The 16,167-nt window shown below is 38.1% G+C and overlaps 1 protein-coding gene across 7 annotated transcripts in view; it reads right to left on the bottom strand.

Moving 5' to 3' along the window:
• Positions 1-16,167, bottom strand: part of LOC119697739 (myelin basic protein) — a 109,771-nt gene that overhangs the window by 70,997 nt on the left and 22,607 nt on the right. For all 7 annotated transcript variants that reach the window (XM_038128887.1, XM_038128893.1, XM_038128892.1 and 4 more), the window contains exon 2: positions 13,792-13,865. In XM_038128887.1, the coding sequence (XP_037984815.1) occupies positions 13,792-13,842 (51 nt within the window). In that variant the 5' untranslated portion in view covers positions 13,843-13,865. The remainder of the gene's footprint in view (positions 1-13,791; positions 13,866-16,167) is intronic.

Below are 16,167 nucleotides of genomic sequence, written 5' to 3'. Positions count from 1 at the left end.
CAATAAAATAATTACTAGATATGTCTGATAGATATTTGTGACACTTAAATTAAGGACTGTGATAGTATTTCATTATAAAAATTTATTTTGCCCATCTTTTATGTACTCTGATTCAACATCATTAATGTAAGAACCTCAATGAAATTAAGATCTCCTTAAGCCACAGTGAGCAAATCACACAGCCTGATAAGCTCATGTTACCTTCCCACTGCAGTAATTATTTAGATACATGCACACTTCTCCCTATCCTCCAAGTATTTTCAGACAAAAAGGAGCCTGGTAATAGAGAAATTAGTTAAAAGCTGTAAGACTTCATGAAAGTTCAACAAATCATCTTTATCAGCATATAAAGGTCTTCAGTTCAAAGCTCTACTGTAAGTCATATTAGGTGTGATTTAAAGGAAAGGTTGATCATTTAAGTAGAATCTTTTCCAATACAAAAGCTCATTTTCAAGGCTAGACACATGACCTTTCCCAAGTAACATTTATTGAAAAAAATAATCCTTAGGGGAAAAAAAATCCTCTGATAGACCATGAAAAATTAGAAGCAGAGTTAACAGAAGAGCTCAAGGGAAATTTCTCCTTGTACTTTCAACACCCAATCTATCCTCAACTCTTTTTGGTTTTTTGCCACTCAACTTTTCTCCCCCTGAAGGAAGCTACACATGCAAAACAAACTGATTACATGTGTAATCCTTTTTATCTATAGATAGATATAGATATAAACACAAATACAGAAATATCAAACAAATATTAAAATGCACAAAAATATTTAAAATAGAACCTCCAGAGACGTGAGCTGGAGGACTGCAAATGCAAGAATTATAAACTCCCAGCCAACCCGAACCTGTGGGGGACTTGCTTCTTCAGCTGGATCCCTTCAAGTTTATGGTGCCTTATGGGATTCATCCCAGGATTCTCAAGGAGCTGCCGGATGTCACCAGGAGACCTCCCTTAATGATTTTTTAATGGTCTTGGGATGTTTTCAATGATGTCTTGGGAATCTAGAAAGGTCCCAGTTGACTGGAAGCTGGAAATGACGCAGACACTGATCTCTCCTCTCTGGTGATCAGTGACAGGACTGAAGGGAATTACCTGATGCTGTGTCAGGGAAGGTTTAGGCTGGCTATTAGGAGAAGGTTCTGCATGCAGGCAGGTGGCTAGGCACTGGACAGAGCCAAGCCTGAGAGAGTTCAAGAAATGTCTGGACAACACTTTCAGGCACATGGTGTGATACTCTTGGGGATGTCCTGTGCAGGGCCAGGAGTTGGACTCGGTGGGTCCCTTCTAACTCAGGATATTCTATGATCCTATGAAATATATCAGGGTCCTTAATTATGGTGCGGTATGGAGAGGATGAGGTAGAAGGGCAAAAACTGGTTTCATCTCCTGTCCACAGGGTCAGGCTGCAGAGAACACAATTCCTTAAACTACACTGTTGTTTTCCCAGGGTTTTGCTCACACTGCCCCACAGCAAATCCCATTACATTAATGTGCAAAATCTATGTTAATGCACTACTTGGCTGAGAATTTTAAGTGCACAGACGTCACACAGTTAAAGACTGCATTTCCCTCAGCAACTGTTACTTAGTAACTCTCTGCACATAAATAGAATTTTACATCACTGCATATGTGTTGTGAAGGCTGAAATCCATGCCTTGATTCTATAGGCCGGCAGGAAGGAAAGGAGTCATGCGGGCAACTGCAAAACAAAGTAGCACCAACTATTTCCAACTGCTCCTCTAGGCAGAGAATTTATCTGGAGAGAAACCTGTAGGTAAACAAGAAGCTATTTTCACTGCCCTTCTTTCGGTGGTATTTCATCATAAAAAGGGAGCAGGTGAGAGAATTTCTCTCTCTTGGAGAGAGTTTCTGGTATTATTCATGTGCTGTGCAGTGGGACTGCAGACATAAGCACAACATGCAAAGCTCTCCACCTTCTCCCCTAGAGGTAGTATAATCCAGAGGCTATGTAACTTCTGGGTAAATTGGTACTGCCAGAGCCACAGTCAAAACAAAACTAAAAAAAGCTGTGTGAATCAGATCCAGGACTGAACAAAACAGGTGGAGCATGATGGTTAAAAAAAAAAATCTTAAAATAAATGCAGATTAGAATCCATTGACTCTAAATACAAAAGCTTAAATAGCTGTATTTTATTAACATATATATTTGAGCCTTTCCGTATATAGACTAATGATAGTCTAACTCAAGCAGCTTGAATCAACATGGCACTTCATAATCACTTTAGACCCGGATACTGCCTTTCTAGCATTGAACAAAAGAGGTGGCCTGTTGGAAATACCTAGACATCTTTTTAATTCAATTCCCTAGCACTGCAAATATTACCATTACTCTGCTTAGTCCTATCCTTTGCTTCTAACACCCTGCAGTTGTAGCTTCTTAAATTATTTACTATAATAAAAGTGGATTATCTTGACAAAAAATCCTGACTGAGTTACATATAAGCAACAAATATATTCATCTGAAGAGGTTGCAAGTAAAAAATATTTGCAGTTATTAAACCAAGTGAATAAGTATAAGCATACAGATAAGCAAACACACTTAATGTGCAATTCTATTTAGCAAGTTTACAAGCCCTAAAGTGTAGCACTTCCCATTAAGTGCAGCATTCAAATAATCATTTCTTACTTCTTCTGAACAATGAAAAATTGTTATTCTAAAACAGGATTTTGAAAGCTTTAGCAAGCCAAAATATTCTTGACCCTCAAAATTCTTCCCCTTAGCTCTTGTCCTGGTAAGAGGTAACTCAACAGATACAAAGGTTCTTGCAAAATCCTAGGGGATAAATCCTTTGAAACAAGGGTTCCTACTTGGAGCTTTTTTCCTATCACCTTGATATTAATAACATTGTAAGAAGCAAGATATGCCAGCACAGATCAGAAATCTTTACTTTAGGAAAGCAACAAGGAATTTCTTTTAAGAAAATAACATTAAGCTATGAACCATGTTGAGGTTTGAAACTAACCACATTGTATCATGACTAGGAGAAGTCCAGATGCTCAGAGTTGTCCCTGAAGTGCTCATTTTCTTAGGGCCACAAGACCCAACTCGGCAGTGCAGCAGCAGAATTGAGAACTGAGCAAGAGGCTCGGCCAAGCCTTAGTCAGTGACTGGGACAATTAAATGGCCATCTGGCTCCAGCACAAAGACAGCAGCTCTGCACCTGTTCTGCCAGCCCACGGTTTGCAGCCTGCTTGGTTAAAGCAAGCCCATGGGGCAAAACCCAGAACAGCTCATCATCTGCTGAGACCAGAGCTCAAAGCTGGGATCGAAGCCAAGGGCCCCTGCTCCTGCTGGAGCCATCTCCCATGGGGATACATGCCAGACATATTTAGAGGGTCCCTCCTGTTCCTTACATACAGCAGCAAGAGACATCATCAGAATTATCAAAGACGTGCAATTTAGTTGATACAAAGTCTGTGTGTCAAGCCCTACAAACTTCCAAAATGCCATAAACCCTTTATTCTTCCATAATCAGCTCAACACTGCAACAGCTGCTATAGAATATTACATTATTACAGTATTAACTGCATTATGCTATGGCATTATGAACTCTGCAAAATCCCAGAGCAGGATCTGATGCCTGGAAGATCTCAGCATCCCTTGCCAAAGGCAGACATATCCCTTGCTCCACTGGTTGTTCTTGTACTTGGAGTTAAAGCCACCAGCCAGGACACCTGTACAATCTGCTGAGAGGGTATTAGAACCCAGAGCTGCCCACATCCAATAACAGGGATCTTGTGGATCCTTTCCCCCAGGCTCCATAAAACTTTCATTTGTATATTGTTTTATCAATCCTTATAAGGACTACATAGCATAGCCTAATATAATAATAATAAATAATTTTTTAAAATAGACAAAATGTCAGTGGAAAGGAAAAGAAGGCAACAGACTGAAAAGGTATATTGAAGAGACTCCTGAATGTAGTTTTGTTCCTTCCTTTCCTGAGAAGACTGCAGGAAAGTAGAACACGTAACACTGAGGTCAAACAAGAGGAAAAAGTGTCAAAGCCTAATTTTTAGTAGGTATTTAATCTATTTTTTTTCCTTGCCAATACCCTTGCCATATAAGTATACAGCAAGAAATTAGCTGAAGCACATGTAAAGAAAAACCTTTTCTTTTGAATTTTTTAAAAATATTGTATTGTAGAAACAAAATATCAACATTAAAATTAATTTGTCAAATAAAAGTATCCTAAAGCTGAATGTTCAGGACACATTGTCAGCACCTACAAACAAACATGCTTCACTTAAGCCAATCTGAATGTAATGGATTACAGTGGTTCAGATCCATCTTAAATAAAATATATAACATAGGTTTTCTCCAAACACAGATTTGATTCTGAAGGAAACTGGAGATTAGCACCCCACCATAGGAGAAGAGCTCCTCTCAGCAAGTTTCTATCAGCAAGTATCCTGCAGCACATGACAAGTTATTTATTTCAGCACAAAAATATAACATTGTGTGCAGCCTTGACCTAGAATCTCATCTCACGTGACCAAGCTCCAGAAATGATGTCAATCATCCCAAACACACTGAGTTTTCTGTGCAGTAGTGCACCAAAGACAAAACAGTTGTTGCTTTATGCAGTGGGTTTCACCTACTGTGAGCTACGAAGCCCCTCCTAGAATATGAAGATATATTTATTTATACAAGTACTATAGATTTGTTAAATATATTAAAGATATTTCATTTTAAACAATACCTATTAAGTAATGAAATGTATTAAATATATTTTATGATCTATAAATATTTCTCAAGTGTTACAGGTATTGAATTGAGATTCTGAGTCTCACATGCTCTCACCTTCTCACATCTTTCATCTTCCAAGCCTCAAAAACCCAGAATTGTCTGGAATTTCAGACAAGAGACTAAAGGAAAAAAAGCACTGATTATTCAGGCTTTATCGCTGTGTACCATAAGGCAAGTTTCATCTGCAGCAGAAAGCTCTGGCTTAGCATTAAGAAAACATTTAGTCTGTAGCTCACAGGGAAGATCAGAATGAACAGACTCCCCAGGGTGAAAGGCTACTGGTCTTGCCTTTTGAAACTAATACAGGGGGCACACCTGCAGCCATACAGGATAGAAGCGCAGTATCAACACTTTAATATATACTTGCATTTATATATATATATATTTTTTTTAAATATACACTTGTACTTTTTTCAGTAGGACATGTGCATACTTACATATCTGTGCACAAAAGGAACAAAAGTCGCATTTAAAGTTTTTCCAGTTCCACTTCACACTGACAAATTTTAGCCACATTTCCCCAAAAGGACGACACAGAAATTCTTGCAATTGCTGCATATAACAAATTCTTTAACAGGTACAAGGTAAAAATACAAAAATCCAAAACAACTTTATGACCAAACAGTATGTAAGTGACAATGATAGTTGGTCACAAAAATAACAAAATATTGCTTTGTTTTTCAAATATTGACAATGGCACTACTGGATTGCTTTGTGAAGCAATGTATGGTAGGCTGGGAAGGTTGCAGAAAGTCATATTATAACATGAAGAGAGAGAACTGGCTTGAAGAAAGTGCTTTTGAAAGTAATTATTCCGGTGGATGTGCGTTGTCAGAAAAGTGCAAATTTTCTCTGTTTTCTTCTGTGGTGTTCACACCTTCCTGATCAGACTGCCTGTTAACAGGCCATCTCTTCACTGTTAGCAGCTAAAGAGTATTTCTAATACCCCAGAAAAATCATAGCAATGCATTTTGACTACATCAGAGGTGCTGGCAGAAAGTAGCATGCAGGAAGAAACTGGGTGAAAGAAGCAGAAGTAAGATAAAGGAAGGAGCTAGACAGATAAGTTAGGTATGACCACAAAACCAAAACAAGAAAAAGCCAAATGACTCAGATTTCAACATCACGGCCTCAATTTCTTTTAATCAAAACATCTCCAGTATATTGGTATTTCCATAATTCATCTGAAAACTTCTGCACCACCTAACAATGAATCCATTCCTGAAGCTCTTACACTGAACAGGAAAATATGAGGACCCAAAAATGGCAACTATTGTTTTGACAAGTGCCTGTTTGAAGATATATCTCATTAGTGACAGACTTGCTAAGATTTCTGGGTCTCTTGGGTCTTGTCAATGTTTCTTGAGCTGCCTAGAGTTCCAAGCAAGCTGAGGGCCCTCAGGCCTCCCTAAATTCAGCTTTCAATTCTAAGTCCAGCCACACCAGCCTGAACATCACTGTGTGGCACTGTGACAAAAATGCAAGATTTCCATTATTGCCTCTTCCTGACTGCAACTGATGCTCAGAAGTCCCCCTAATCATCCAAGGTAACCAGCATGTAACTTGTGGCTTTTAGCTCTATGCAAATTTTGATATCTTTATGGCCACATCCACTGGATGCTGCACTGAAAGATCATATATTTTTAAGAGCAAATCTTATCTCAGCAATCAAGAGTAACATCATATTATTCTGCTTAAAAGTTTTTCAATTTCCTTTTACAAAAACATTTTTTTCCTCCCCCGGCAAATTCTACCAAAGTATTTCCATCTACTTAAAGCAGACGGCCTGAAAAAGTTAAATAAAAAGGAAAATCATTCCACAGCATTTCTCCTCAAAGTGGAAAAATCCATTTCTGAACTGTAGCTGCAGACAAGTTAAATTTATTCACTATACAAATAGCTCCAATTACTCAAGAACTTCAACTTCTGAAGTGCAAAAAGAAGTTACTGTCAGCAATACTTTGCATTGGAAAGCCCTACAACCTTTTCCTTCCAATGTCCATTGCACACTTGCTGAATTTACAAATGACAGCAAAACTCAACTCAGCTTAATGTGGAACCCCTCTTTTCTCATGGCAGAGTATTTCGCATCTGATATGAGAGTGTTTTGACTTTGTACTGATGCAGAGAGTAAAACTATGTCCTACAACTACCCTATGCGCACAGTCAGTTGCATTATCAGAAATACACTTGTGAGAAACTGAGAATTACAATAAAACATGGCTCCAGAACTCTTCCTCACAGTTGCCGCCCAGGAGCAGCAAACACCACTGAATTAGCACTAGGAGGAAAAAGATGAGAACAAACTTTAAAATGCACTTTTAACAGGTTTTAATACTTCAGTAAGTGCTACAGGGCAGGTCTGCCAGTCACTGTCTTAGACACTGGAGATTCTGCTGTGGTTTGACACTGGACACCCAGAGGTAAAGCTTGGCCATTTCTGTAAAAGGGTGAATACATTTCACCACAACTTATTTTACAGATATAACTGCATCTTAAGGTAACACATTACTGCAGAAGATTTTTAAACTCTTCTCAAATGCAACCATAGTCAAAGTAACAAATCAGAATTTTCATCTGACCCAGTTTCAGAGGAGGTGGTACAACATTACTGCCACAAGCTGATCCACAACCACCACAACAGTAAAAGCACAAAAGGTTCCGTGAGGAAGGAGGACACTGCTCCCTTTCAGGATCACCATGTCACTTACTGCTTCCCCAAAATTAAAAATATCAACAACTTTCCCTTCATTTTTATGGCACGAAGGTGCTAAAACACTGAACAACATGTTCTCGTGCTGAAGTATGGGCTGATTTACTAGAAGAGTCATCTCAGCAGCTAGAACAGTTCACACAGAGTTCACAAAGAATGCCTACTGCATTGCACCCCTGTTCTTCCAGCTCCATGCTAATTTAAGTGGCACTGGCATTAAACTCATTTGACAGGACATTTATCTAGTTCTGCATCAAAGCTAACAAGGAGGGAACTGTAGAAAACTAGCACAAAAACATGGCATCTGAAGCACAAGTCCTTAAAAAAGCACAGCGTGCACTTCCCTCTTTCAGTCAGTTCTGCAGGCTGAGGGTGGGAGAACAAAGCCCAACACCCTACCTCCTCCCCAGCCAAAACCACAGTGACTGCACCTCTTCCTTTTACATCATGCAGGCTTAACCAGCTCAAGACCCAAACCAAGGAGCACTAGGACTTAGCCATTGCATGCAAAGCAGAAAAACACACTTGCAACTTATTTCATTGCCCACACATTACTCACTTTTTCACTGAAACACACATCTAATGGTATACTGCCATGGTTATACAATTCAGGCAACTCCTTAAACATTAGCAATGGGCGCTGTGGCAGGGCCAGAAGCTGCTCCTCACTTGTACCTGCCTTGCTTCTCACCTTTTATCTTTTCCACCCATTTCTTGCACAGTAGCCTTCACATGCAACGAAGGAAAACATGGAAGTGTAGGAGTATCAGCTTCAATTCAGGGACAATTTATCGTCCTCACAGAATTTCAACAAGCTTGCTATATTTTAGACATGAGAAAGATTAATTGCTGCAGCTACAATTGACTGTACCAAATCCAGCACCCAAAGAGTTTAATGAACAGTCAAGTATTGAAACACATTACTTGGATTTAGACACAAGTTGTTCCTTTAAACTTCATAGTAGAACTATTTTCCCACTGAAACATTAACACAGACTTCTGATACCATACTGAGTGCTGGTGTTATGGGTAATTTTTGAGGACAGATGTCACAGCTACTTTATGCTTGGCATTCTCAGAGGTTTCAAACAGTAACTCATTTCTGTATCATCTCACCAGCAGAAGCACATTAGTCCCTGAAGGCTCCACTCAATGTCTCCAAGCACTACTATTAATACAGAATGACATTGCCTCTATCCCAACAAACCATCCAGTTAGAAAGCACGAAGGTTAAGAAATGAGATAGGAAGACACAGAGAGCACATGAGGATTTGCTCAAGAGCAAAGCCAGGTTGATGGTAGAACATGAGGAGAACAGACATCTATCAAATTCAACTGGTGTTGTGGAACCTGACTACCCAGAACTTCCCTTCACACCCCTGAAGAAGATTGGCCTCTTCCAAATGCAGCAGTTCCTTGTACCAGGCACCAGCATAACCAGACACCAGCTGGTCATAAGGATTCTACAGAGCATATCTAACTTGTAAAACTAAATGATGAAAATGCTCATCAAATCTCTCACAGAAAACACTGACACTCTCAACGTTTTAATTTTTTTTTTCTCCTTTTTGGTTGCCCTCAAAAAACATAGAGGCTCAAGGGGGAGTGCTTTAATCAATCCATCAAATAGCAAAGGATACACCATAATAGTTCCTGTGCTCTTTACTGCTTTACAGGAAAGAGTAAAACTCTGAGAAAACACACAATTACACTGGAAAATAAAAATAGTGCTATACAACTTTGCTAGGGGGAAAAAAGTGAGAAGGCTTCGTGATTAAATTTGTATGATAATAAGACTATTTCTTTTTGTTTATTTTTTTACAGAAAAGTGTACCCCAGACTTCAAAACCCATACAATATCTATGTTACATCTCTCAAGCTGTAGGTATTAAAAAATAATAAACTTTTATCTTACAAAAATAATACTTCAGAGCAATTAACTAAGCAAGTAAAAAGTGTTCCATCTGTTGTTTTTTTCCTTTTTTGATAATTTATGATGCATACCAAGAGGAAGCACCTGGCAAAAACCACACATACAGCTCAGGTCTGTAAGCAGCCTAAGCCATGAGAGGTAGTGAAAGCTTTTATGCTTGCAGATCGCTGAGCATGTATGAGACGAACAGTTCAACTACCATCATGTGCCAGTCATCTTAAGAATTTCAACTCCCTTTCACCAGGAAGAGACAGAAAATATTCAATCAGTGTTACCCGACTGCAGCCTTAGACAGGGTGCTAATTTCACAACATTAGCAAGGTAACAGGGAGAGGAAAGGAAAGAAAAAGAGGAGAGGAAAAGAGGAAATGGAATCTCCTCTAAAGCAGCACAGAAACTATCTGATTTACTGATACATGCTCACTGAAGCAATTTAGCTTGAAGTGGTTATGCTGAGCTCTCCTTAAACACTGAGAACCAGTCAGTTTATTGAAGTGATATCAAATCAATCACTGCAAAATACATTATTGAATCTAGGTACATAACACAGGACAATCAAAAGCAAGATTTTTCACACATTCATTACCCAGCAAGACTTGGTCATTATTAACAGATCATTTTTAGTTCAAGAAAACATTAAATTGAAGACTGAATGTCTATTCATCATTATGTATGTTTTCAGTTTTGGCCTGCCATTACATTTCCCAAGGCTTTTCAGAGCTGAGTACCAGAAGTGGCAGTTGGGTTTGGTTCCTGGCTGTTTTCTTACAGCACACCCCAATTACATAAAGGACATGAACTACGTACATAATCCAGCATTTCCCATAATCTAACATGTCCCAGGCCTGTAAAAATTTCTTGAGCAATCCCTTGACATGGCAGTGCAGTGCATCTTTCACAACAGGTCACAAGCTTGATTTCCAGCTCCCCATTATGTGACCATGGAAACCAGGCTACGTGGACCAGGTGCATTTGAATGTTGTTCTGGAATAAGTGGGACAATGCCAGACCTTCCTTCCAAACCCCTCTTCCTAAACAATCAATGACATTTAGGGCCAGTTTTCACACATAGCAAGACAGTTCAAAGAGTTTGGTATGGCAATAATGTGCTGTGCAGAATTCTCTAATGAGGAGCAGCAGAGAACTGTGCTGTTTTAACACTGTCAGCTTTAGTCACTGCAAAAGAGATTGTGCCACTTTGTAGCACAATGATGACAAATTAGCACACAGCAACTAGAACACTGAACCAGTAAAATTCCACTGTCTATTCTTTTTACTCTTCTACATTTAGTTCCATGAGAAGTTAAAGAAATTCAGGGCAATAAACTCATGACAGCCTATTCATTTTGTTATTGTTGTTCTTTCTATATTTATGTTAAGTTCAAACTCAAGTACTAACACTAAGAAGAAAGTAAACAAAATAAATACTTAAACATTTACTAACGCATTAAGCAGATGCAAAGTCTAGTATCATTCAAAGTAAAAAGAGAAGATAAAATGCTGGGTTCACTGAGGAGGTTTTTTTAATATCTTACAAAACTCTAAAAAATGCAGATCCATTAAACATACAAGAAAGAAATCCCACAGAAATTAGGTGGTGTATGCTATTGCTGTGAGTAAAAGGGAAGGGTTTTGTAAATATTCCTCCACAATATTTAGGTCAAATATTTTTCAAAACATTCACTTAATTTCACAGTATCTCATTATTTATTAAATAATCACTGTAGCTTGCCATATTTATAAATCAGGAGGAGAACAATAATTTGAAGGAAGGGTCACAGCATGGGAAGCCATCTTAACGTCTTCTGTAAATTTCCTAATTTGAAAACATATTAGTGTCACCTTAGACGTTTCATGAAGTAATTGCTTTCCAGAAGTCCACTTCTAATTTTGTAAATCAAATACACAAATTTACTAAAAGTAAAGTGAAACTAGATGTCAACTCCAGAAACTACCAAACCAACCTCATAGTAATTGCTGGATTAAAGGACATTTACTGGACAGCCAAGAACTGGGATTGCTGCAATTGGCAACAGTCTCCTTAACGTCACTACACATAAAATGGCTTTGTGGAGAAATGGTCTACCAGTCCAGGAGCAGTACAGTGGCTGTAAATCTAACCTCAAAGGTTCAAAGAAGCTGCCGAAAATCATGTTTTTCCTTTGGACCTACAGTTTTGGGAAAGGACTTACAGTAAACAGCCTGAAGAGTGAAAGTAATGAAATTTAGGAAGACCCTTGATGAGACGTTTGTCTCCTTCTTGCAGTTCTGTTACTACAAGTGAGGAGAGGCAGTTCAGCATTTCCACTGTAGTGTCTTTAAGCCTTCAGCAGGTCTAGAAGATTAGTGGGAAACAGTTCTAATCTACAGCAATATTGAACAACAACAAAAGCCCTACTTCAACTTTGAAAACAAGAGGAAAAAAACCCAAAACAAACTGGTTTGGTTAATGCAACTGCTAAGAAATTTAATGCTGAATCAAGGGTGACTAGCTATAGAGAATCCATATATGTGTCCTAATGATATATTTCCTGATTTTAAATCTATGGCCTTGTAATTTCTTGTGGCATGATTACTGTTTTAGATAAAGGGAGATCATGCACATCTCTGTGCATGAAGGGAGATTTTGATCAAGCACTGCCAGTTTAAAAGTTTAGGGGTTTGGTGTTTTGGTTTTTTGACCCTCTAGGAAGATGAGTGAAGGACAGAAGATATTACTACAGTAGTAAGTTCCTGCTTCACAAAACAATTTTGGTAAACTAATTTTATTTTGATTGCAGAATCAAGTATTCTCCATGAACTGATAGGACAAAGAAGGAAGTTTAAAGAATTGCAGCAATCCATTTCCTTGTAGTTCTGTCCTAAATACCAAGGGTAGACTCACAGTCACCTGACTCTCACTCACCACCACAGAATTTGCACCTCTTGCACAGGCTGTTACAATTTGAAGAATTTTTAGCTTTTTGAATGCAGATGTTCCCCACAACTCACCCACCTGCCATCCAGATGCCTCAAAGACATGTGATCCCACAGCAGGAGAGAAGATACAACATGGTTTTTCAACCAAATTTTATCCTCAAAGACCAAAGCAGGGGGTATTTGGTGTACTGCAGCCCATCAAACTCTGTAAACTTAATATAGCATACCTGCAGGATATCACATGCTTACTCAGAAAGGAACAAAATATTTGGCTAAATGTTTCTGTTTGCTGCATTTGACTTTTCTGTACAACTGAGTTTTCTACAGGGCAAGTCTGCAAGACCAGCCACCACAAGACAGCAACCTGGGATTCATCCTCTTGTTTGTACTCAAACTGAAACTTTGGGCCTCAAAAGCATATTGCAAAATACTGCACCAACACAAAACAAAACTGTATGTAGCCAGAGGACACTCTGTTCCTGCTGCTTTCTCCCTGTCCCTTCCAGTGTGACTATGCATTTTCCTAAAGGAGATGGCAAGGAACTAATAACTGTATGAGTTCTAGTTTGCATACCTTTTGGGGATAGCTGATAATCTGCCACAGCAAAATACCCACACTGCTCCAGATAAAGCCCAGAACTATCTGTTTATAGCTTATGTCCAATGCAAAGGGCAATAGCTTGATACAGTGTGGGCTTAGACTGTAAACTGTTATTTTTGGATGAGGTTGTGTGGAGGGAAGATAGCAATAGCTAGCAACAAGCAGTGGGGTTTTTCTACTTTTAAATGTATATATAGAAAGATGTCCTGTTTTAAGATGTGTGAAATCTCTTCCGGTACAACACAGAAAAACAAATAAACAAGATATTATCACAAGGCAAACAGAATACCACATTTTGTGCAGAATACACAACAGTGTCAGCAGATGCTTGGGAATCAAATACTAACTTCCAATGAATATTTTGACAGTTCCCTTTTTTTTTTTTTCCAAGGGAGGAGATTTTTAAAGCTATATCTCCTTGGATTGACAATCTTGTCCTTAAAAATCCTCTTATTTTACCTATTTTTTCATAGTGTCTCTTATGGATGAAGCCAATTTTATTGCCTAAATGAAAAACTGTCAACACACAGAATATAACTCTGCCCACTGACTCTTAAAAAACTCTGCAACATCATGATTCTAAGTCCCTTTCATTCATTACCACCATAACTAAGATTATTATCAACTATGGATCAAACATCACATCTCTCACTAAATCCAGCACAACAAAATCTTCATTTGGCCACATCTCATAGGACAGTCTTTCAAAAACAGGGTCACTTTACAGTGTAAACTACAAAACAGCAATGATAACAGTGATCTGGTAAACAACTACTGTCCTAAAAATCCCCTGTATTTCACAGAATACATACTGTGTAAGTGGCTCTCTCTCTTCCATTTTCTACACTCACCTTGGCTGACTTCTCAGTGCTATGCTCTCGTTTTCCTACATGGTTCCCCATGATGGATCACCAAACTTTAAATTCTGAAAAGATAAAAACAAAACAACAATTTTGAAACCAATAAATTTGTAAAGAAATACAAATATGATACATAACAAAGAAATTTTTCACATTCAATGACAATTTTTACAATTCAAGGTAAAATCTGTGAAAGGCCCTAATTAAAAAAAAGAAAACACATGCTTATCTGGTCTATTTTGCACATTTAAGCAATAGCAGAAAGCTTTCCTACTTCTATTAAGAAAAATCACATAAAAGAGAAGGAAAAAATTAAATGTTCTTTTTGAAATTTGCACATAAAACAAAACTAGATTAGAAATTAGGTAGAGGCCCTGTCTTTTGATACTATAGTTTTAATAACAAACAGTGCAGTACAGCTCAAATAATTTGTTACTATAAACTTCCATAAACGTTCAAGTAAGTTCTTTTGAATTCACATTTACCACTATATAAACAGCAATTAGTGAAAAAACACCACACAAACTGCTAACAATTTGCTGTGGAGGTTAGAACATGTGAGTTGTTTACAGCTCCCACTTTCATGATGAGCATGTAAGAGAGTAATGCCAACTCTTTCTTCATATTTTCTGGCTCATCCTGTCAGCTCAGCTTAACAGAGCTTATGAAGGTTAAACCACAACACACAAATTTGCTTTTAGAGCACACACTCATGGTTGTGCCACATATTTCTTGTCATAGAAGCAGGTGTCTGTATAGGACCTTGCAGCTGCTGCCTTGAGATGATTTGAATGCAGTGCATCACAGCATTTGAAGTCATGAGACTTAAAATTACATGCATGACTTAAAATTATATGCATGAATTACAACAATAGGCTATACAAACCCATATATTGTTATAACCCCAGCTACACACACTGATTTGTGTACAACAGGATTCTAGAGACAGAAACTTTGCTTTTGACAAAGTACACACACATCTGTGATGGGCAGTCATAAGTAATCAATCTAATTTTGTATCTCTACTCCAACTTTTGGAGAGACTGATAGATTTATTTACACAGACACTTCACACCCCACCCAACCCCCAGTGATAAATTTCAAATTTTGAGGGTCTACAGTGCTTATCCGGCAATTCACTGAATTCAGTGTGCTCTAAGTTCCATGTTTTATCACTATATCCAATTAAATAAGCCCTTACAAAAATCCATTTCCAAGGTCTCACAAAATCAAAATTAAAAAAACATCCAAACTCAGTAAGTGCATTCAAGATAGAATTTATTGCTAAATTGAAAGCAAATCAACACTATCTATTGCATACAAGATAAAAAAGCCCACAAAAAAGAAAAACCAAAAAGTCCTGTACTTTGCAACTGTGAGATCAGCACAATCAATTCACCCATTTTTGACATTCTAAAATTTTTGAAGGAAAAATACAAATAAATTCATATACGCTGGGTCTCAGACCTGAATTTCCTCAAACTGGTCTTTGCTCTACAAATTATGAGCAGCAGCGCATTCCTCATCACCTACTTCCCAGCATAAGGAAAGCAGAGTAGAACTGTAAAACATGACTACAGCAGAATATAAAGGCAAATGTTCTAAATGTTATTTTTAAGTGCACAGATGATGAAGCCAACATAACACTTGCAGACCACATTTGTGATCCTGTCCTCCTGCCTCCCTCTATTCTTTGGAGTACTGCTCCACAAACAACCACCCTGTGCCCATAAAACACTCACAACTAGATTTTATTTTTATCTTTTCTTTTTTTACACCTAAATGAATGCAGGTGCTTCAACTGAAGAGAAGTGAGCTACAGATAACTGCTATTAATTCCTCACATAGCAATAAAACTACTTTTCAGCCAAAGAGACAAAAGCAACCAACCACTAGCAAGGGTATCCTAAATGTTACAGATTTCTTCATACTACCTATTAAACAGTGAAATATAAGTAATCCTTTGGCAAAGAAAGGATTCCAAGAATCTGACATGAATTATGAAAGAAGTTGTATAGTGCCAAATATTCTGTAGATATCTGATTAGGAAGTAAAACCATACATACATGCAAGCACTTATAGCAACAAAGACTTAATTTTTCACTCGAGCCTCAAGCAGAAATCCACCTTACTTAGCTAAAAACTGAGCACACAGGTTGTTTTCACTTCAGAATTAAACACTGAGGCTTAAACACCGACTTTGGTTCTTACTGTCCGGAGGGAGACCACACTGCACAGTTTCTACCTGCGCCAATCTTTATGCAATGAGTTGAGTCACTGACTTCAGCGGGATTACTCACTTTTACAATCTTTGTAGGAACTTGCAGCCAACTATTCTAAACATCTCAGCTGGAAAAAGATTCATAT

This window comes from Motacilla alba, chromosome 2, assembly GCF_015832195.1.
Source record: "Motacilla alba alba isolate MOTALB_02 chromosome 2, Motacilla_alba_V1.0_pri, whole genome shotgun sequence".
Taxonomy (NCBI): Eukaryota; Metazoa; Chordata; class Aves; order Passeriformes; family Motacillidae; genus Motacilla; species Motacilla alba.
This window is presented reverse-complemented; position numbering and strand designations above follow the sequence as displayed.